This window comes from Mesoplodon mirus (assembly GCF_964341445.2).
Source record: "Mesoplodon mirus genome assembly, chromosome: 10".
Lineage (NCBI taxonomy): Eukaryota > Metazoa > Chordata > Mammalia > Artiodactyla > Ziphiidae > Mesoplodon > Mesoplodon mirus.
Window position 1 is genome coordinate 89572763 of NC_138986.1, and position 23847 is coordinate 89596609.

General features: G+C 35.4%; 1 protein-coding gene across 47 annotated transcripts in view; it reads left to right on the forward strand.

Annotated features, from left to right (window-relative positions):
* The window catches only part of LOC309811099 (regulating synaptic membrane exocytosis protein 1-like), a gene marked incomplete at both ends in the record, with an annotated part of 218126 nt that overhangs the window by 114039 nt on the left and 80240 nt on the right, over positions 1–23847 (forward strand). For 29 of the 47 annotated variants that reach the window (XM_082633634.1, XM_082633680.1, XM_082633678.1 and 26 more), the window contains 2 exons: positions 3696–3808; positions 9739–9887. The exons of the other annotated variants lie outside the window; for them this stretch is intronic. In XM_082633634.1, the coding sequence (XP_082489760.1) occupies positions 3696–3808; positions 9739–9887 (262 nt within the window). The remainder of the gene's footprint in view (positions 1–3695; positions 3809–9738; positions 9888–23847) is intronic. 47 annotated transcript variants of the gene reach the window in all.

Sequence of the window (23847 nt, forward strand, 5' to 3'; positions counted from 1 at the left end):
AATAGTAACTGGCAGTTTAATGATTCTGTTGGTTTCCAATGCTAGCAGTATTCAGAATGCTCCTAAAATGTGAGTTTAATGCTAGGATTTGTGGAAGAATTAGAAAATATTTTATTTCATTTTTTAATTTTGCTATTGGTATTAAAATTGTTAATATAAAATCTTTAAATCATCAGTAATCCTTCTTTTCAAATTAAGATATTTGAGCTCTCTGGGCTGTGGTTAATTTTATTTTTAGTGAGATACTTAACAGATAATCATATTCCAAGGATTCCATTAATTTCTAATCATTACCAAATATCTATTATTCTCTCTATAAATCATGTACATTAATAATCATGTCTTCTGGTTCAAACTTGTGATAAATATTCTATTTGAACTCATAAATTTTTCTTACTATTTAGAATGACACACCCATAATCCAGAAATGATGTCAATTTAATCCACAATATACAGTTGAAAAAGAAAATGCAAAATAAGCAAAATCTGTAGAAAAGTTAAAGAACTGCCAAATTAACACTGAAGCCTCTTCATTGATGTTTATGAAAAACAGTTTTACTGAAACATGATCACTTGTATAAACAATTATTTTAGAATACACAGTAATGTACACATAATCAGGAAATAATGAGAAATTTTTTTAAATGTTAATTTTATGTAATTATCTGGCATTTGCTATGAGTAGGTCAGTGATAAGCTGTTTGCATTTTGCTTCTGATCTTGGGATCCGAGAGCAAGCAGTGAGGACATAACAAACTACACTTTTGCTGGCGAGTCAAGAGGTCTAGTCATGATTTTGAAAAAAAAAAACTAATATGGAGATTTCCTTTCTTTGACAGATTAGAAGATGTCAAATTTCACTTGTTTAGGAACAAAGATAGTACATTAATCGTTTTTGGAAAGTCAAAGCGAAGTCATTTAAAACCATTTTAGGGATTCAGTTTGTTGTTGGTATTTTTTAAAGTCTTTAAGAAACCTGCTACTGCTGCCATTTTCCTTTGGTATGGGCCTTGGTCCTGTCTGTTCTGCCTCTGCTTCCACACCCAGTGAGTTTACTCTGAAAGCAGAATGACAGCTGTCACCACCAGCAGGTCTTCTTGAGAGCGACGCAATACAGAGAGCAGCCTTGTCCAAGAGTAAAAAAAAAAAAAGACCACATTTAATAAAGGGAAAAAAAGAAATGAAACGAGTAAGAAAGAAAGGAAATCTCATTTACCTTTGTAACTTTAGAAAAGCCTTCAGAATTGCTAGTCTGGATGCAGTTGGTTTTAGAAAAGAATAAAAACAAAGTATAACTGAAAGTATCTAGCTTTTGACAAGACAATCTGCCTGGAGAGTCTTCCACATTCATTAGATGGAAAGCCATCCTTAATTCTTGGAGATGGAAATCGTGGTCTTCTCTAAGGGGCAGCTGGAACCCACAGGTACTTTGCTAATTACACACTGCCTTGAAAAGAATCTGAATTCTCTTGCTTAATTTTGTCATGGCTTCTTGGCCACCAGCTGCTCTGTCCTTCAGGCTCACCCAAGGAGTTCAGTGTCCCCATATCTTTCCTTAATAAGCTTTTTTTCCCAAGCCCAGGGGAAAAAAAAATAGGATTCATTTCAGTTAGGCTACCACTGTGTTCTTATGGTTTAGTTTTGAGGTTTGAAAGGTAAAGATTTAAAATCAACCATATCATAAGCTAAGTAATTCTATTTAAAGCAATGAGGTGTTGTCCTGGCAAGGTTAAATCACCAGAACTGCTTCAAGCTGCTGCAGGCAGTACCTCTTGGGAAATAATCTTTTCAGTGTCAAGTAACTGACCCCCTAAGACTTACATGATGCTAAACGTAAAGGTCAAAAAGCTATGGGCTAATCAATGTCAAAAATTTATTAAAATTAATATCATTGCTGAGAAGATTAAGCTAACATCATTTACATTTGCTTTTATCACAAATAGAGATTACTTGGAATTGCTTTAAGCTTTAATTGTAGAGTACAGCTGATCACAATTCATTTGACTTCCTCAAAGCTCGAAGCAGCTGATCCAGGAGGTACCACGTCACAGGCAGATGGCAGAAAGAAGACACATGTACATTTTCTCATTGGATATACGGCCTTCTATAAATACAGCTCACATTATTCAATAACTTGTCTCAATTCCTAATTCTCTTGAGTAGCATTTTGCTTTATATTACTTATTATGACTCCTTATATATTGTCAAGTAATTAATACATTTCTGAATTGCTTTTCTCAAGATCTCTATTGAACCATCCTTTAATCATGATAGTCCTCACTTATGGTCTCAAGTCAACATTTTCAAAGCAAGTGTGCGTGATTGCTTCATCCACATAACTGTCACATTAGGGATTGATAATCGTCTAATTTACTGAATTTAAACAAAGCTAAACATCCAACAGCTTGGTGTGAAAATTACAAGTAAAACATTTACTCACACATTTCACAGCATGTATTTATCTCCTGGGCTATGAGCCTGTATTTGAACACACAGTAAAAGCTACATATTTATTGAATATTTATAATGAGTGTCAGTGTCTTTTATCAGGGATCACAGGCCATGTTTAATCACTGCAATGGAAAAAATGTGTCAACAAGTGTCTTTATAAACTCCTTGTAAGACAGGAAGTCAGCGCTCACCTCAATCAGACGTATCAAAATGTCCACTATCCTTTAAATCACAGGGCCTCTTAGCAGAAGTCCCAGTACATGAATTACAAAACAGTATGGGTTGTGGTCAGATACAGGTGTATATACACAACTTCAAAATAAATTGTAGCACTTGTTTCAGAGATTGGCAAGAGATAAGTTGTGAAACATAAACGTAGGTCTCACAATGCAGGTATACGTACACGACTATATTCTTCGCTCTTCATTTGTAAGAATGTAAAAATTAAAGGCAGGGTTTTAAAGCCAAGCTGCTTGTGATGGATTCTGACTTAAAATAGCTCATCCTTTATTGAAGGCTGTAATTCTTCCCATCTAAACCATCACTCCCGTTACTTAGGAGATGATAAAGGCATAACTGGAATACACATGTTTATTTACAAATTTAAATTAAAGAGCTGAAGTTCTATATCACATTTTCAAAAAGTATGAATTTCATTTATGTTTTCTTCAGAAATAGAAAACGAATCTTTTCTCTTAGCAAGTCCATTTTTAAGAATGGCAAATATTCATGAAAAGCAGCTGGTAGAAATGAAGGATTTAATAAGAATGCCTCAGAAAAGCAGGCGCTCTTCCATTACAAGAGTTTTTAGGTGACTCCTGCAGCTGAGGGTGACACATGGTGTGCATGCATGTAAATAAACACGTATATCTCTCTGTGATGTGTTCTATCCATATGTACAAGCAACAACCAGTTCATTCAACAGGAAGCATATTTTCACAATTAAATTCGGTTTCACTTAATGACTCATGAATGGAACTGAGATTATTTCATATCCGATAAAGACATAGGATCCTTAGCTTTTGTTACTAACCTTTGTGTCCCCCATTCTGTGTGATTTGAGTCACGTTCCTCTGTAGAGCGACAGTTGCTAGCATTGTATCTTCTGCCTTTTTTTTTGTTAATCGTGTGATTTCGAAATTTTATTTGGTTGAAGTCATATCAAAAGCATTGCAATCTTAAACCATTCGGTTCCTCAGAGGTGCTTCGGTGTTTTAATAGACTCCCGTTGTGTGTTTTTGCAGCAAGCTTAGTAGTGGAGGAGCGAACGAGACAGATGAAAATGAAAGTGCATCGATTTAAGCAGACAACAGGGTCTGGTTCTAGTCGAGAACTTGATCGCGAACAATACTCCAAGGTAAAACCAGTAACCAACCAATAGTTCCCCTGGTAAAAAAGTACATTATGGGTAGCAGGTAGGACCAGTGAGCACCAGGTTATAGGAGAGAGGTTATCCTTCAGGTGATGGTCTTGCATCATAACTTCTCTCCTCTTGATATTTTCACAAGATATAAGTTTAGTAACATATTGTCTATTAACCTGGATTAAATGTTTTATCTAAAAAGAAAATGAAATACTTGATATTAAAGTCACTTGATGATCGATTGTCGTGGTCAAATTCACATAAATAAGCAAGATATGTGAAGCCATTTTAAGCCATTTTATTGCTTGAATATCACTTAATATTGTATTTGAAATATTAAGATATAGATGTATACTCTTAAATACTATTTGAAGTTGATATTCCTATGGAGATTTCTTAGTGAATGACAGAAATTATGTGATGTGAGATTTCTTATTGATCTGTCTTTAGTGAGAAAAATAACTGATTTCAAAGTCTCAGAAACTGAAATCCACACAATTTCAAGTGAATAAAAATTTAATTTATATTTCAATATTATTTTGTATGGATGCAATAAGGAGTTTATAAACTGCTAACTAGCATCTGATCATTTTGATTAAAATATGCATAAAATTTTATACTTCATGAAGCAATTTTAAATTTATTATCTGGTTTATTTAAAAACATTTTTTTTAGAATACTACAAAAGTGGCAGCAGCCACTACAGGAAAACCCGTGTTTTAATCTGATGTCAAGAATACTTTTGGAAGTAATGGCCTTTTTGAAATTCAAAATTAAATAAAACGTTGTTAGCTTGTTATATGAACCTAGAAAAACCTACTCATTTTTAAATATTGGGGGTTGTTCATTATATAGCCAGATATTCAGGGACTAACACAAAAATATGGAGGTGGTGACAAACATCTGATTTGTCACCAGCCCACCACAGAGCCGTATGTGTTGGATGCCGTCTTATCACTTTATATCTTAGTTTAGTTGCAGAACGGTTCCAACTGGACAATGTCCATGGTCGCTGTGATTCAGCGGGGCTCAACTCCCAAGGAGTCTGAAACAGTATTTTAAAAAGTAAAATCAGTAAAGAAAAAAAAATCAGTAAGCAAAATATCTTGATGTTGCATAGAGTTGCTGATTCCAGCTCCACATATTTTTCCTCCCGTTTGTTCTTTATGATATTATTACTTCATCTGCTATTTGTCTGTCTTTATGGATATCATCATCATTTTTGCTTGCTTTTACCACAAATGCAGTAAGAATTAGGAAGCAGCATAAGTTAGGTTTTCTTCCTCCACTGTTACATGTTCTTATTTAGAAACGATCTTTAAAGCTGGAAATATTTTCTTGATTTCTTAGCATTATGTCAAAGGATGAGGTCAAATAGAACAGCAGGGATAGGCAGAGCCATTGCAGGAAACAAGAAAGAGATAAATAAAGAATCAGCATAAAAAGACTGAAAGCCTTTTCTGAACTAGGCCTCTCATCATTAATCCATTGATCAAAAAAAAAAAAAAATCAACTATAAAATGAAGTCCCCTAGAAGTCTAAATCACCACTAACACATATTCAGAATGAAATCAAAAGTAGGTTTATCGGGCTTCCCTGGTGGCGCAGTGGTTGAGAGTCCGCCTGCTGATGCAGGGGACGTGGGTTCGTGCCCCGGTCCGGGAAGATCCCACATGCCGCGGAGCGGCTGGGCCCGTGAGCCATGGCCGCTGAGCCTGCGCGTCCAGAGCCTGTGCTCTGCAACGGGAGAGGCCACAACAGTGAGAGGCCCGCTTACTGCAAAAAAAAAAAAAAAAAAAAAAAAAAAAAAAAAAAAGTAGGTTTATCTTGGTTGGGAGATTCCAAATTCTCTGATGGGTCGAAATTTAGAACTTGAAAATACCTCAAAATGATCTTCAGTTCTAGTTCTCTTATTTACCAGATTCATGAAAACTGAGGTCCCCTCAGAAGAAAGCAGGTGCTTTCCCAACATTAACGAAGCCTTTCTAAGACGTGGTGAGCCCACCAGCTCCTGATCTGGGGCTTAGATGCCCTTCGTTTCTCTTCTGACATCACTGAAATGTACACATGACTCCAGTTTGATTCAGAGATTATTCTATGGCTTTTGATTTGCACTCAGTTAAATTATCGTATTGTATCATTCCTTCCTTATTTGCACAGACATTCTTTTCCTTTTCCTCTCTCATTGCATTTAAATATTTAAAAAACCATTACTTTCAAATACATTACTATTGCTCTTACTGCATCCATTGATACTACTATATTACATAAATAAAATTATTATAAAATATATTGATAAATGTGAGATCAAAGATATGGTCTCTTTAAAAACAAGACTATAGGACAGGAAAATATATAAGATAACATAACAAATAATTAGCTTATTTTTAATTTTGTATGTTAAGTAAAAGGTAAGTACTCTCTGCAATTCTAAGATTCCTAATGCTTACAATAAAATTTTTAAATAGTTTCCAGTAGCAATTCCAGTTAAACCTCTCGCATTTTTTTCTTTCTTAAATTTATCCTTTTACCTCAACCTTTTAACAATTTACTTTACAAAGATCTATTTTTATTTATATAGTTGAGAACCAGTATTTTCATAAATTTAATGTACATTAAATTTTGAACTTTATTCCTTTGTTGACTTATTTTTAGTGTTTTAATCCACTTGGCATTTTGGATGAAACAATGCACCTTAGTTGAAATTCTGCCAGATTAGAAATTGGTTAACATCTTTCAAAATATTTATAACCAAACACCAACAGAACTAGATTTTCTTCAGGGCAAAGGATTACCAGACACATGTAGTATAATTCCTAAGATGTTTCAAACCTGGCATCTCCTTTAAAGTATTAAATAAACCTAATTCCATCCTGAGTAAGGAATTAGCACTAACTTAGCTTTTGAGAAAACACAAAACTTCGTATCTCTGAAATGTGACACTGTGCTGATTGTTCACTGATGTTAGACAGAGACGCATGCCTTGGTGATGGAGTAAAATTCATAACTGGAGAGTGAATTTGCATGTAGGCCTCACATTTTAAAGAGCACTTGTGTTTCTGTAACCCAAGAACAGCAAGCAGAATTGTAGGTTTTTGTAGGCAGCTGCCAAGAGTTGATTATTACTTATGAAAATAGCAGCCCTGTTATTAGAGCTTCCCCTCACATCAAGGACAAATTTCCCTGCTATGTGATCAGTGTATATTTCTCCTGAGGAGGCTACATTTCTCAAAATATAATTAATGTATTTCTATTAAAATATTTAATTGTTAAATAGGAAATTTAAAGAATCATGCTTGATGAAAAGTCAAAGTGATTATTTAAACTTTTAACAGATTTTGAAAATAAGTAGATGTAGTAGTATAAAGTGAGTATAAAAGCCTTTCCATTCCTTCAAATAACCAATGTGAAGAAAACTGTGACATGGCATCGGAATGGTGGATTATTCTTTACTCCAGTATAAAAGATTTTTAATATGACAAACAATCTTTTAAAATCCCTTGTTTTATCTCTTGGCTGGAATAGCAAAAGTCTATAGACAAAAAGGAGAAGAAGACATGATTTATAGAAAAGGAGGATTTGTTTAGTTGGAGAAATAATTCAAACACACTCACATGATCTTATGTTATAGTCTACACTGCTTATTATTGGCATTTGCCAAATAAGGGGAGAGTTTGTGCTGGGGTCATGCCATGCCAGAAAATCTCTTACAGCTGGGCAAATTTTTATTGTATTAGAAACCAATTCATTCATATTCTCTCATGGACAAGCTATCATTTCAATGTTTGGAGACATTATAATAATCACATAACATATTTACATATTTACTTAGCAAAATAATTTCAGAAACAAGTAATATAGGAAATATGTTTGTACCCCAGTAACAGAATTAAATTCAGATTCCACTATGTGAGCATATTTTTTACATCTATTCTGTAAATAAAAAACAGTTCTTGGGCTTCCCTGGTGGCGCAGTGGTTGAGAGTCCACCTGCCGATGCCGGGGACACGGTCCGGGAAGATCTCACATGCCGCGGAGCGGCTGGGCCTGTGAGCCATGGCCGCTGAGCCTGCACGTCCGGAGCCTGTGCTCTGCAACAGGAGAGGCCACAACAGTGAGAGGCCCGCGTACCGCAAAAAAAATAAATAAATAAAAAAGTTCTTATTGAAATGAATCCCGTCAGTCAGCACCATGCTATCAGATAGGAAAGAATTTAATGGTAAAACATTTTCATGTTACTTTATCATAAATCATATTAATTTTAAATCATACATGAAGTTATATAAATAGCTCAGTTCTGAACATAATAGCATATATGCATGTCCTTTTGGATTATAATGAAGCATACGGCTTTCAAAAACAGATCATCCAATTATGAAAAAATTCTTTGGAAAGATAATTTTATAGATATTCTATGAATTTGAAATTGTTTTCATGCTTGATGGGAAATTCTTTGCCCAAAACATACACATGAGAGATGAAAAATTAAAACTAACATTTAAATACCTTAGGCCTGAACTGCTAGCAATTGAGGAATTCTTAAATAAACATGATCCTTTCTCTAGAAGTTTTTAAAAAGTATTATTATATAATACTTATTATTATATAATACTTATAATACTTATAGTTCTTTTTGGATATACAGATCTACAATTTAGCATCATTTTATTTAGTACTTGTTAGCAAGACAATTCTTTATACAAATGTTTAGAAATAGAGTGTTTGGATTATTTTAGATATATTAAAACTCATTTGATATGGAACAGAGAGGATGGATGAGTTTTTCTATAAGTTTAGCAAACATTTGATATTTTCACACCTTAGGACATAAATGCAAAATTAAATTGCTTGATAAGAAACTTAAATACCCAATGTTCGGTCATGTGTCGCTTCAGTTATGTGTTCTTTTATTTTATATAAGAAGTTATATTATCTTACCTTCCAGTACCTAGCAATAGAAAATCAAGTATATATTTGTTATTTTAAAGTTGTAGATACTTATATAACCTTACTATGTATTATGATTAAAACACACAGATAAAAATAAAAATATAGACTGTATAAAGGTCTTCACTGTGTGATTCTTTGCAATAAGAGTGAAGTAGAAAAAGAGTAGATTAACTGCTTTGAAACCTTCACAAGTTTTCATCTTTTACCTAATGATATCTAAGACCTCAGGTAATGAATACTAAAGACAAATATAAAGACACATTTAAATATGAGATATAGTGTATCTTGAAATTTTAATAGGAATCCAGTTTTTACTTTCAGCACTTAGTGGATAGTTTAAACCTGAAAATAACTAATTAAGCCATAATAGCAAGAAAGTCAAAGTCCAGTCTTTGCCTCCTTCTCTCTATTGACTTTGGCACAATCCTTCTGCTTTCATGTCAGTGCTTTTTTGCAGAGAGATGTGTTTTTTGGTTACATTTGAAAGAATGTGTTGTCTTAGAATAGGGAAATTGTGTAGGTAAATCGAATATAAGTTTTAGACTCAAGAAGCACAGACAGATGGAAGCAGTCTACCCCATGGATAGAGTAGAAGGTGAGTAGACTCTGTAGGCAACGATGAAAACCAGGCAAGGGAAGAGGAACTGATGTACTAGAAAAAATAAATAATACAATTCTGAGGTCTTAAGTATGTGCAAATCATTTATTCAATGAATGTTCCACCCAAGCATTGACACTCTTCGTTTTACGATTCAGTCCTTATAAACCACTTCTTACCATTCGAAGGGGGGCGGTTTGTAATACTGGAACCCATGTATCATGCTAGCGTTTGGGATCTTTTAGACTCCACACCTATGTTTACGAAAGTGCACTTTTGCTTGATGTGGGCTGAGTAGCCGTTAGCCTCACCATGTGTGTCTCTGTTTGCCAGCCTCCGATGACAGAGCTCACTCTCTTTTGTTTTCCATCCTTAGTATAACGTACATACAGATCAGTACCGAAGCTGCGACAGCGTCTCCGCCAGATCCTCAGACAGTGACGTCAGCGACGTGTCTGCCATCTCCAGGACCAGCAGCACCAGCTTCCTGTCCGAGCAATCTGAGCGGCCCAGGGGCAGGACCAGGTGAGTGGATGCCACTGTGTGTACAAACCGGGTAAAAATGCACCGCGCTTCCTGAGTGTTCTCACTCAGAGTTTAGGTCAAGTAGCAGAAATATTTCATTGAAACTACTGGGACCAGAGTGAGTTCAGCGTTGATTCACTGTTGTGTAACGTTGCCTGGATTCTTTGGTACTTAGTATAAGATGGGGCTGTAACCAGAGTCATATTTTAGAGATTGCTCTAAAATTCCTTCTAAAGTGATTAAATCCACAAAGCATTCTTTAGCCCAGTGTCAGAAAGCTCTCTCTGTAAAGGGCCCCATAGTAAACATTTCAGGCTCTGCAGGACAATCTCTGTCTCAACGCTCTACATTGCCACTGAGGTGCAGAAGCTCTGCAAACAAGTGAACACAGTCCTATTCCAATAAAGTTTTATTTACAGAACAACCGAGAGCCGGCTGCATTTTCCCCTAGGCTGTAGTTTGCTGATCTTGCCTTCAATCACATAGTAGTTGGCCCGCCTTCAGATGGATGTGATAACAAAATACACACCCCTCTTTTACAGTAGGGGAGTTGTAAGAAGTTTGCATGAGGTTTGTTTAAATCACCGACAGTTATCTTGGTTCTCACAAGGCAAATAACCCTGCTGAAAGGGAAAAGACCTCAGGAATCTGGTGCCATTTTCAGTACAGCAGACTCAGTATGGACCAGGCACATTTTATGTTTGTTCTTAAGTAGTTTCCAGAAGTAGAAGTTTCATTGAAGGCATTTTGGGGTTGATGAGAGGACCAAGAAATATAAATGTTCAAAACAGAAGCAACTATCTTCCTAATATTCCAAAAGCCTCTTATGATCTCACATTTTGATGATGTATCCTGAGGCATTCCGTCTTCCTGGATTTCTCTGCACCTAGCTCACATGTTGAAGCAAATTGAGACCAATTATCTTACTGTTAATTAACTGTGCCACACTGAGATTCTGCAGGAGCAATTCCGAGATGGATCAAGATATTAAGAGAATGTTTTATCTCTATTTTGAATACTCTCAGCATCTGGTCCTAATAGGATATTAAGTTCTCTAAAATTTAAGAAAGAATGAAAAGAGCTAAGGAATGTAGCCATATTGAGCTGCTAGGATAGAGTGGTAAAAATGATTATAATCAATTCCTTTCTATTGAAATATTATTAAGATATTATGTTTCAAAACATATTTGGTTTAGCAAGAATATTGATAAATAGGGCTTAAACAAAGACTTTTTTCACTTTTAGTCACTAAAAACAATTTACTCAATAATTACAAAACCATAAATCTTGAAGTAATTTTATGTTCACAATAGAGCCACGTACCCTGAGTCCTATGCTGTAAAGTATGACTAATGAACAGAATTCATGTTACCAACCAACTGTGAGAGTAATATGTGGGTCCACTGTCATTCTCTTGAAATTTCAGGAGAATAGGTTCTTCAGGGAAAATTTAGCTGTATGATTTTCGAGGAAGAAAGCAAAGAACAGAGAAATTTTAGGGGGCTCAACAACAAGGGACTATGATTTTATAGAAAGGAGGAGAAAGAACTTCATGGTAGTGATTGGAGCCAAGGTTACTCTGTGGGAAAATGCTAGTTTATCAGATAACAGTCATTATAACTAGATCATGACAAGAAGCAGAAGATAGAAGATTTTTTGCCTCCTTGATTCATATAACTTTTATCATGTATTGAAGGTGGTGGGGATGGAGTAGACCTAGGAAGGGTGCAAATAAATTTCTTAATGACAAATCCGTTTTCTGAGGGCATTTCCCTGTTTCTGGCTTCCCTTTCCCTTCTCTGTGGTTTAGAGCACATTTGAGCTCAGTTATTTTTATGTAAGTGGATTATGTAAATGCAGTCAGTTAAGCTAATGGCTAAACAAGTTTTCCCTGAAGCTAATGTGAAGAAGTATTTTCCTGTAGTCCCATACTTTATTTTTTATTTATTTTTATTTTTATTTTTTTTGTGTGTGTGTGGTACACGGGCCTCTCACTGCTGTGGCCCCTCCCGTTGCGGAGCACAGGCTCCGGACACGCAGGCTCAGCAGCCATGGCTCACGGGCCCAGCTGCTCCGCGGCATGTGGGATCTTCCCGGACCGGGGCACGAACCCGTGTCCCCTGCATCGGCAGGCGGACTCCCAACCACTGCGCCACCAGAAGCCCCAGTCCCATACTTTACATCAGGGATTCTCCATATGTGGTGCATGTTTGATTTCTTAGAACACTTAGGAGGAACAAAGAGGGTAAGATGAGCTATGGGAGGGGTAGGTCTTCCTTCTTACATCTTTTCATGTATGTTCTTCCCCCGAAATATCCTCACAGGTGCACAGACACACATGTACACCCCCCCAACACACACACACACACACACACACACACACACACAAAGTTACTTTGGGTCCACCATCAGCCCCATGGTAAAAACCTGAGCGGAGGGTTTGTGATGAAAAATAAAAATGACGTCAAAAAGTTGCAGGCTCTTCAGCTTTAAATATTCCCATTTCTTATGACACTATGAATAATGATTTTTCTCAATATAGAACTGCTTTGCATTTCTGTTTTTTTTTTTTTTTAGTAACTAACACCTGCATAGGTTTTAAAATTTTATTTACTCAGGCTCATGGATAAAAGATGAAAAATGTGATCAATATAATAATAGATGTATTTACATTTCATAATAGGTACCAGCAAACTTTTGAGTTCCTATCAAGCGTAAAGGCTATTATTTTCCAAGACTTCATGAAAGTATACTATCTAGGCCACATACTCAAGGAGATTATAATCTGTTTAAGAGTTTGAAACCTGTTTTTATATCATGATTCCCTGCACAGCTGACCCTTGAACAATGGTTAGGATAGAATCGGGACTCAAACCCTAGTTCTTTTGATTCCACATATTGTGATCTCTAACTGAACACAAAATTTTCCCCACACTTAGTTTATTTAAAGTTCTATGGAATGAAAATATAAGTACTATATTTATTGAAAAAATCCCCATATAAGCGGATTCATGCAGTTCAAACCCGTGTTGTTCAGGGGTATGTGTCTTCATTCACATCTTCCTGTAACACAGGAAATGTTTTACTATGCATTGCCTTGGATGGGTTTTCATCTGGAAGTCATTAAAAGGATTTAGAAGACACTGTAGCATCCCCTGAAGACACTGCTCAGTACCTAAAAGTCAGCCAAGTGTCCACTGTCCTCCTGAAGGACCATAGGGAGAAACCACTGACTTGACCTTACCCGTATCATATAGAACCGTAGTATGTAGGCCCTTAAAGTACCATGTATGGTTTTGACTCCTTCTATCCAAGTATGCTATAAACCAAGAAGATGTCAAGATAAGCACATCTGAAATGAGCAGTGGTCTGCACAGTATGATATACAGGCCAGTGTTTCCCAAACACTGCTTGCTACACTTTCCTGGTAATGATTCATAGTACACACTATTGTTCTTGACATTTTGAGAAGTTCTCTCTTGTAACAACTTGTTTATCTTTGCTTATTCCAGCACATACCAAAGTTATTTCATTCTGGAATGCCTGTTTCACAGGGACATCCATTAATGTGTTGCATAGTTTTTGAGTGAAGTTTGGGAAATTCTGTTTTAGATAATCATCATCCTTCTGCCTAAGAGATAAAAGGCTGTAAAGAAAGCTTTAAAAAGCCTGTTTGGGGGATGAATAAAATTAAGCACTTATAAGATGTGTATAGGTTGAAAAATACAAATATATTTGGATGATCAATCTCTAAAAGATCTTTTTCAGAATATTAGGAACTCATGGGCCATATCCTGAATCTTTTGTGTTTGAGATAATGATTAGGCAAAAAATGCCTTGACCACTTGGGGATAGACCAGCTAAACCATATGTTTCTGTGTGAATTGAAAAAGGGCATCTCTCCTCCCAGATGCATTCTAAATGCTTCATTCAAAAATAGCCTAAAACATACTTCATGTTTTCAAAGTTTCTGTATACAGGGAACTATAGTAGAAAAACATACACTATAATGTTTATATTAGGGTAATTAACCTTTTGTAGATATAAAGAATTAAAAGTTATTCTAAAATTGTTGTCACGGATTAAAACTACTTAAAATCTCAGTAATTTCTAGGATGATTCTTACAGGACAAAATCAACACTTAATACTTCAAAATAATAAACATCAATAAAGATTTAAGATTTGAAATTCCTAGTTTTTCAGACTTGTTCTGCACATGAGTTACAATTTTAATTTCGTATTGGCTTAAATATTCCTTGAAGAATGTTTTCTTATCCAACCACAAAATATGCAAAGTATATTAGTAGAGGTGGTATAATTGATGATAAAAATGCACATATACTAGAAACCCAGAAGGAATATGTTGAGTTTTTGAGTTCTCTATGCTTTTTTTAACATCAAAGAAGATGTTCACCTCAAAAAGAGGCTGAATTTTCATGACATAGCTCTGATTTTTTTTTCATTTTTATCATATAACCATTTCTTTCCAGGCAGACAAATTTCAGATGTTTTATACAAAATCAAACTATAAAAGCAAATGCAAGCATAATCCTATAATTGCTCTCAGATGTTATACAGTTTTAGAAGTTCTGTCAAAAGCAACAATTTCCCAGCAGCATTCACGTTTGTGACAAAGGTTTGCCTTGATCTATAAGGTTGCCTTTCTATATCTAAGTGAATTTTGATGCAAATAGTTTTTGGTCTTCTTATCATCTCCTTTTGAAAGAATATTTTCAAAAGCAGTTATCTTTTTCTACATTCATAGTTTGAAAGACGAGAGCTTTTTAAGAGAAGTTGTCTTCTACACACAACTATTAATCTTGCAACTGTTAATTTACTTAAATCTGGCAGTTGATGTCACTAGGCATAATAATTAGCGTATACTGAAGGAAACATGCTTATATTTATTGGGGGATTTTAAAACATTGTAGGTTAGATTATTTGATATTTTAAATTGTGATAGAGAATGAGTGCCTAGGTTAATATCTTCCAGAAAATCAAGCTTATTATTGCAATTATGCTTGAAAAATATTACAGAAAATCTCAAGTGCCCTTTATTTCACGATAGTTCTTCAACTCAGCAAGGGAATACAGGATACCATTTAAAAAGAATCTGGATTTTTTGTGATGGCATTTGAAAAATACTTAACTGCAAAATCATTTGAGCAATTAACAGCTCAGAATACCAAATGAAGCTTTCATTTTATATCCTTATTAATTGTTATGCCTACTGACATTGAATATAGTCAAGAGTGACCAAGAGGGAATTCTTAGAGCTAGCCACACAATTTTCATGCTCGCCTGTTGTACTATAGAAAAACAAAGTCTACTGAGATCTCCAAAAGTACTAAAAAGAAAGAGGAAAATGACATGGAGATTTGGTGATGAGGAGAGAACAAACTGGAACACAGCGAAAGATGCTGTATACTGAATATCCGAGAAAGGAAATATATTTTGGCGATCTTCTAGTGGCTTCTTTTATGGCATTTCTTCGTTTTAATTGTCCAAGACTGATGAGTGGACTGTTATTATTTCCTGTGACTAGATTAAAGCTGTAGAGAGATGGAAAGACTGTGCCATGTGCCCTTTAAAAACTCTCTACCTTTATGGTAAAATTACTAAACCATACTTATTAATATACCATATTACTGAATGTGCCATGCATCTGAATTTTTATACCGCACCATATCTGTAACATAAACAAAATACCCTTGACTTATGATAAGTAACACGACAGTCCTTAGAGTAGCCAGTTAGAGCTCTCCGGGCAGGTGAGTAGATTCTCCTGGTGAGGGCGTGCCTTGCAAACCTTTAAGACAGTTTAAGGGGAAGCTGCGCTGGTCCAGTTTGAATAGCTCCAGCCTGCTTTGTTCTTACTGTTCTACTCTGTCAATACATTTTAGATTTACTAAGATATGTTTAGTTAAATTCTGGGAAGGTCAGCAGAGTATTAGAGAAATGTTTCCTGTATAATAAACAATAAAAACGGTCAGTTATACTAAAGTTTTCAAAATTGAATAGAAACCCAGGATATCTTATGAAGATGGGAGTTACTTGTTGAAATGATCATTTGTAATTAGATCTTAGAGACAATGTCTGTCTACTGGGAAAAAATAACTACTCTACACATGGAGTTTTAAAGTACGTTGTAACTTTTTGTTATTTGTAGAAATCTATTTCCCTGTAGCTTTATTTCTTCTCTTAGGATTAAATTGATCATTTTTAACATTTAAAAGATTTTAAAGAGCATATTCAATGGAAATTGTAGATAATGATAATTAGAAACTTTTCTTTAATGAGAAAAATGTCTTAGTGTGTGTTTGGAAGAGGGTGGAAAAACGTATCTTAGTCAAGCTGAAATAAAATCTTTGAAAGCTCAAAAACAAACCATATTAATAACTTTACTTGTAATATATGTTAGTCTATTTATGCTATTGTCTATTTGTACTATTGTCTATATCATAACTGATTGTGTACAAGTGAGTATAACTTTCCAATTTGATTTACTTATCCTAAAAGAAGTTACACATTTAATTTAATATTCCATTGTTAAATAAAATAACATAATTCTCCCTGCTTAATTATTATTTTCCCCACAATATACAAGAAATTATCAATAACTTACGTACTGCTAACAGCACATCTTCAGTGTAATAGATTATTAGAAAAGTATAAAGCTTATACATCTTTTAAGTGCAAGGAAAATAACATAGGTGATAAATCCTAAAGTGAATTGATGATATTAAAGCAGCTTTCAAATACAACCAATTTATTCCCTAGGAATAGTTTTCAAAGAGAAAATAATTTCAACTTTGGGCTTCCAGTTCCTGTTCACGGTACAGGATATGTTTGTAGCTGTGATCTTGGCTTTTGACACAGAGGCCAGGAGCAGTGCATTCACTCTGGGGCTATGACCGAAGTCCAGAAGTACCAGCTTTGGATTCAGGCTAGGCTCGGGTGTAAGAGACCCACTCCTTTGCTAAGACACTGACTGACTCTGCTTCAATGCTCTGTAGTTTCCACAGCATATGAGGGCTTCCTCAAGGGCCACTTATGCCACCCTTTTGTCTTTGATGTGCTCTAATTACCACATAGACCAGCTATGGGAAGGATGCTCTGTGCTCTATTAGAGATCAGATAGCAGGGTGACTGATTTGAGAGGCTGTCAAATTGTTACTATATTTTTATGCCAAGACATATAAAATGGGAATTTTCTAACAGATTCTTAAGTTTCTATTTATCTTCTGTGTTTATGTGTTTATATCTGCATGTTGGAGGACTGACTGCTGATTATAAACCTGGCAGTATTATGTGGACGGATAGCTAACAGTTTTAATGGTCACCAGGCATGAACTCTGGTTATAAATATTAAATACCGGTTCTTCAGGAAAATCTTCATATTTCTGTGGTAGTTATCCTATTATTTGAAATGGATACGATATCCTTTCACTCAAAACCAGTGCTTCCCAAACTTCACCTATTTCACGCGGCACTTTAATATTTTGCCATGACTGCATAACACATATATACAGCACACAATATCATGAGTGCTGTAACAGCCCAGGAGTGTAACAGTTAATAATCTCATTTTATAAATAAAATAAAATGAAGCAACCTATTAACGTTACTTGGCAGTAGGCAGTAGAGCTAGAATTGAGAGCCCTGTGATTTAACCCCTTTATTTTTATGTAGTGAATCTCTTTATCTCTAATAATATTTTTTTGCTTTAAAGTCTATTTTGTCTTACATGACAAATTTTAAACTAGTGTCCAATCTAACTTTTTACATCCTTTTATTTTTAATCTTTCTGTTAAAGGTTATGAGTTATGTGTGTGTTATATCTCTTGTAACCATCATAGAACTGGATTTAGATTTTCTTTTTTCCTTCTAGCTTGACATTCTGTATCATTTAATTAGCTAACTAATGCATTTACATTTATTTTGATTTCTTACATATTTGGAATTCTTTCTACTATCTTGTTTTATATTTTCAATATTTATTATTCTATTTTTTCCTCTTTTCTGATTAGTTTTGAATCAAATTGTTTTTATTTCATTTCTTTCTCTATTATTCTGGAAATTATAATATTTCTATGATGTTAGTGCCTAATTTAGTGTTTTGAGAATATATATTTCGTTAAGTAGTAAATCTAAAAGTTAATAATTACTTCTACTCCCCGCTAGAGGAAAAAAATAACTCTATACACTTTAGCTCCTTTACCATCCCTCCACCATTTGCATAATTTTTGTCAAGTGTTTTAATTATATATTGTTTTCTTTCTCCCATTATTGAATGTTATTTGTTTAAATGCTTTAGAGTAACCCACATATTTTCTAGTTTCTTTGCTAACCATTTTTCTTGCATCTTAGATCTTCATTTGGGAAGCATTCTCCATCTTCCTGAAATATATGCATTGTATTTTTAAAATTATCTGTTTGTTTATTTATTTATGCAAATCAATTCCACCAGTGAAGATCCCTTGGACTTAGACCCAGACCCACATTGTCCCTTATTCTCCAAGGGTCTTGGCTTATGCAGGGATTTCAGTTCTAAGTCCCCTCTGACCCTGGACCCAAGGCTCTAAATTTCTCATCTGCAAAACCTCCCAAGACATTCATAACTCACTTAGCAATCTGTTTTCAGTCCCCTCTTGGTCTTTAGGCCACAGGGATTTGCCTTTCTTTCCTGTGAACTTAGGTTTGTATTTTAACAGGTATTTGTTGTCATTTTCCCATCATTTCTAGGTATTGGGGAGGGAAAGGATTTTTCAGATTATCTCATCTACCACTTTGCTAGAAATAGTAGTTCATATTTAATGTGCTACTATTTTCTTAATTTTTAAAAAATTTACTCACTTAAAAGGATAATATTTAAAGCAAAATAAATAAATAAATAAATGTAGCAAGAAGAACCGTGGCCCTAGGGACCTTATCCCAAGTTAGAGGGCAAATGCCAGGGCAGGGAAAAAAGAATTGCATCTTAAACTGGTGGTGAGATCTAAGGCACAGGAGGACAAGTGATGGGGATGGGGGCGGGGATGAGGTGGAGGGAGCTGAGGACTAGGAAATAAGGGAAGGAAGGAAGAAAGGAACGAATGAACCAAAGGAAGAAGGGAGGGAGGAAGGAAGGAAAGAGGGAGCTCCAGCAGAGAAAGGCCCCTTGAATGGTGAGAAACAGAAGTCGGGAACGGATAAATGACATGGGGGCAAAGGTAGATTACAGCCCAGAGGCAGGCAGAGATTCGGGGCAGGGGTGGAATTTAATGAGGGAGCCCAGGTGGGCCATAGATTAAGGGAGCAGTTAGTGATCCTAGAATAAAGGGTCCTTAGAGGCTGCTTTGGACTCAGATGCCAATCTTCGATTCAGTCAGCTGTGGCCAAGGTGACAGGACACCAAGCACATGAAGCTGGGCACAACAGATACCAGGGACCCCTTTATTCAAACAGTGGCAATGTACCTGGGGAGCATGGCCAGTGCAGGATGCTGACAAGCAAACAAACAAACAAATCAAAACAACAAAAAAACCCAAACCTTTAATATCAGGACTTCACATTCTGTAGATTGATACAAAACCATTTTGCTACACCTAGAAGAATGCCCACTGCACCACAGTTATTAGAATTTCATAGACAGTAAGGTAATGAGGCTTGGAATAATAATATGGGGAGCTACTATTTATTTTACAGTTGAAGGTAGTTTACAAAGATGATTCCCCATCGTCCAACAAAGTAGATGTTTCTGTTTATTTTATAAATGAGAAAATGAGATATGTGAGATTTGAAGAAATTGTCCAGGGCCATAAATAACAAATAATGATGTTGTCAATAGAATCTAGGTCTTTCTTATTTTAAATCTCATAGATTTGTTGTTATTTTTCTCTTTCACTCTGCACACCTATCTTTTGAAACTAGTGAAGTTTTTAAAGGCAGAAATAAAAAAAGTAAATTCAGTGCTAAAATGACTTCAATGATAAGACCTGTGAAGCCCAGGGCATATTTAGAAAGTTTCCCATCCCAACAGCCATATGGACAAATGCAAAGTCAGACAAATGCTAGAGCTTTGGCTCTTTGGAAGGGTTTTGTCCAACAGTCCTCCTCCCTCTGAGGTCCCTATTCTTTAGTGAGTGATGCTGAGAAACCCCAGATGTAAGTGTGTGAGTTTGTGCAGATGTCCAGTTGTTTTCATAGGCTCTAGGAAATACTGAGGTGAGCCTTCCCCGCTCCAAACGCCTGACTGCTGTGAGAGATCACGTAGACTTCATTCCATCCAGAGCCCAGCCAATCGAGGCTGCCCAGCCCTTTGTCAGCTGCATGCCGTGTAACCCAGGAAAGAAGCCTGGTAACAGCCACTGAGATCCTCGGTCTGAAGTGCAAACTTAAGGGGTGGAGAAAACCTTGCTGGAAACGGGAACGGGAAGCCAATGGGGACGGCAGGTCATCTAGATCTTATATGTTTATGATGGGAGTAGACGTGTATAAAGAGGTGTTATGTATGACAACTGAGAACAATCCTGAGGAGGAGGCCTTATCCAGATTCAAGAATTCTCTGAAAGGCTGTGTTTTACAGACCCTTGGGAAAGATTACTCTTCTGGGCAGAGTTCTCTACGGCCTTTGGCTGCCTCTGTCATCCTGCATCTTCATTGTTGCCCCCTTTAGAGTGGGACAGGGTTGACGGACCCTCTAGTGTCAGGCTGTGCTCAGTGTGGATGGAAACGTGCCCACAGGACCTACCATGTCATTATGAAACCAGGATTCGGAAGGGAACTCTGATAGGTCATTCTCTATCAAATCACTGCAAAGAGATTTACCCTTATTTTCAAAACACTGTCAGGTATTATTTCCTTCTAAAACTTTTAACTAAATCTGCCCAAAATATGTTTCTGTATCTGTGCATGAATTCTTGATTTGATTTTATCAAAACGTATAAAAGATAAAGCTATAAAAGACTCTTACTGTTTACATTTACTTTAGTGATACAAAATACATGCTAAATGTCTAATTTTAGTGATATGTTTCCCACATGTTAAATAATAAAAGTGATTTAGTTGTAGTATCACACTTACAGCATTAGTTTAGTCTGTAGTTAGTTATATCTTTTATGTGAGTTAAGTTTCTAGTTCCAGAAAGTGGTCAGGCGTGAATCTCAGATACGAAAAAGGACATTGGGGAACATAACCAGATCAAGTGTGAGGAAGTTGAGGGGTACAAGAGGGTGTGGAAAAGGGAATATTTATATGATTAGTTAGTAGGAAATAAAGTAGGAATTATATAAAGATTATATATGCAGTAGTAAATAAAGAACTGAAAATATATGCTGCCAGTATCTATCATCTATCTATCTATCTATCACCTATCTATCATCTATATATATATCTGTCATCTATCATCTATCTATATCTATCTATCATCTAGGTATTATCTATCTATCTGTCTCTCTATCATCTATCTGTATATCTAGCTATCAGTCTATCTATCGATATCTGCTTTGATACTATCACTAACCAATACTGAGACCTTCACCAAGTACACAGCTTCTGTAGAACTTAATTTATTTTCCTATTTAGTTATTCATTCACTCATTCACCCATTCACACCAGTCATTTATTGGATGCCTATTATATGGAGGTAGGATAGTTGATACCTACTGTATGGTGCAGAACAAACCAGACATGATCCCTAGCTCTGTGGTTTTAAGTGAATCTTTATATATATATATATATAATTATGTGTATAGTTATCTGAGAAATGAGAATCATACCTGCCACTCCTGCCTCACAGGACTGTGTGAGCATAAAACGATAGTGTATATCAGATGCTCTGGAAGGGTAGTTATGTTGTATGATTATAACTCAGTTACTGCATACGAGGTGCGAAGGATTAAATGAGTTACTTTGTACTTTTAAAAGTTCTCCTTACATGTCTCACAGGCCAGATGACTACCTAGGGTATGACACAACACCTTTCAAAATCTAGATTTTGATTGTTAATGTTTAATTTTTCCACTTGGTTGTGATTTATGATGAGCTGGATGAATATGTGCTGGCCCGGAGAAGTTCCATTGCATTAACGCGGAGGTTTTTGGAGTCATGCCCTTGGACTGTTGGTGTTCTAAGGAACATGACTGTCTGCAGGTTGCCATGTACATGTTTGAAACGGGGGAAGAACTAAAGGGTGAGGAGGAGACTTAGATAGCAGGGCTCAGGGCTTTATCCTTCCACGAGAGCAGTTTTACTAGTATTTGTTTTATTAATTCAAGACCTATGAAATATATTATTAAAAAATAAAGAGGAAGTATTGCTGCCTTAAAAGCATATTGTAAACCAAATGTGGCACAATAAATTCTGGTGCTATGATTTGGAGGAAAACAATGAAAATACGAGATCTGGTACTAATTCTTTAGCTATTAAGTATTTTGAATTCAGATAATACCATAATTTGGCTAATGGTTTGTGTATTGTGTTGCAAGCCTTTGGTATAATACATTAAGAAAAAAACCTCAATTTCAAAGAAGAGGAAAACTTGCAAACTCTTTGGTCTGTATTGAGCTTAGTTGGTCTATTTTCCTACTGTATACTTTGTTTATGAATCATACACTTGATGTATGAAGTAGAAGTACTTGGGATTGCTTTGTAGCACGTTAGCTTTACACAGTATGATACAAACTATCCAAAGGAATATATTTTATTTTCAAACTCATTGCTTCAGCATGCATAGCTAACAGACTTGTAGCTGCTACTCTTGGCAACTGTTACATTTAAAACAATATGGTAAAAACTTTAAAGGCTTTTTTACTTTATCATTATTTTAAGAAAATAATCATTTAGAGCTACAGTACTCTACTCATTTTTAAATATGATTACATTGATTTCACCTAGGCCATCTTAAAGCATAGACACAATAACCAAATTTGTATAAATCAACACTCGCTGAATTAATACATAGTACATACCCAGTGCAGTAAATCAAAAACCCTAGACTTTGAAGGATTCTCAAAAAGCCTTATATGCTAGTTTCCTATAATTTGTGGAAATGTTTTCTAAGTTATCTGAATCATCCAACGTAATTAGTGGTCTTCTTTGCTCCTTTGTAAACTAAAACAACAGTTACATCAAGAAATCACTTGTGTGTGTCTGTCTTCAGCTTTATGAATTTATAATTTTGTGACTCATTTATACTATTTTATGGTTCAGAAATAATATGAGAGATTTTTTATATATGTTTTACTGAAGTATAGTTGACTTGCAGTGTGTCAAGTGTACAGCAAAGTGATTCAGTTGTATATATATATATATATATATATATATATATATATATATATATATATTCTTTTCAGATTCTTTTCCATTATAGGTTATTACAAGATATTCAGTATAGTTTCCTGTGCTATACAGTAGGTCCTTGTTGGTTATCTATTTTACATATAGTAGTGTGTATATATTAATCTCAAACTCCTAATATATCCCTCCCCCACCCCCTTTCCCCTTTGGTAACCATAAGTTTGTTTTCTATGTCTGTAAGTCTATTTCTATTTTGTAAATAAATTTGTTTGTATCATTTTTTAGATTCCATATATAAGTGATACCATATGATATTTGTCTTTCTCTGTCTTACTTACTTCACTTAGTATGATAATATCTAGTTGCATCCATGTTGCTGCAAATGGCACAATTTCGTTCCTTTTTGTGGCTGAGTAATACTCCATTGTATATATTTATCACGTCTTCTTTATCCATTCCTCTGTTGATAGACATTTAGGTTGCTTCCATGTCTTGGCTATTGTAAATAGTGCTGCCGTGAACATTGGAGTGCATGTATCTTTTCAAATTATGGTTTTCCCCAGACATATGGCCAGGAATGGGATTGCTGTGTCATATGGTAATTCTACTTTAGTTTTTTGAGGAACCTCCATACTGTTCTCCATAGTGGCTGCACCAGTTTACATTCCTACCAACAATATA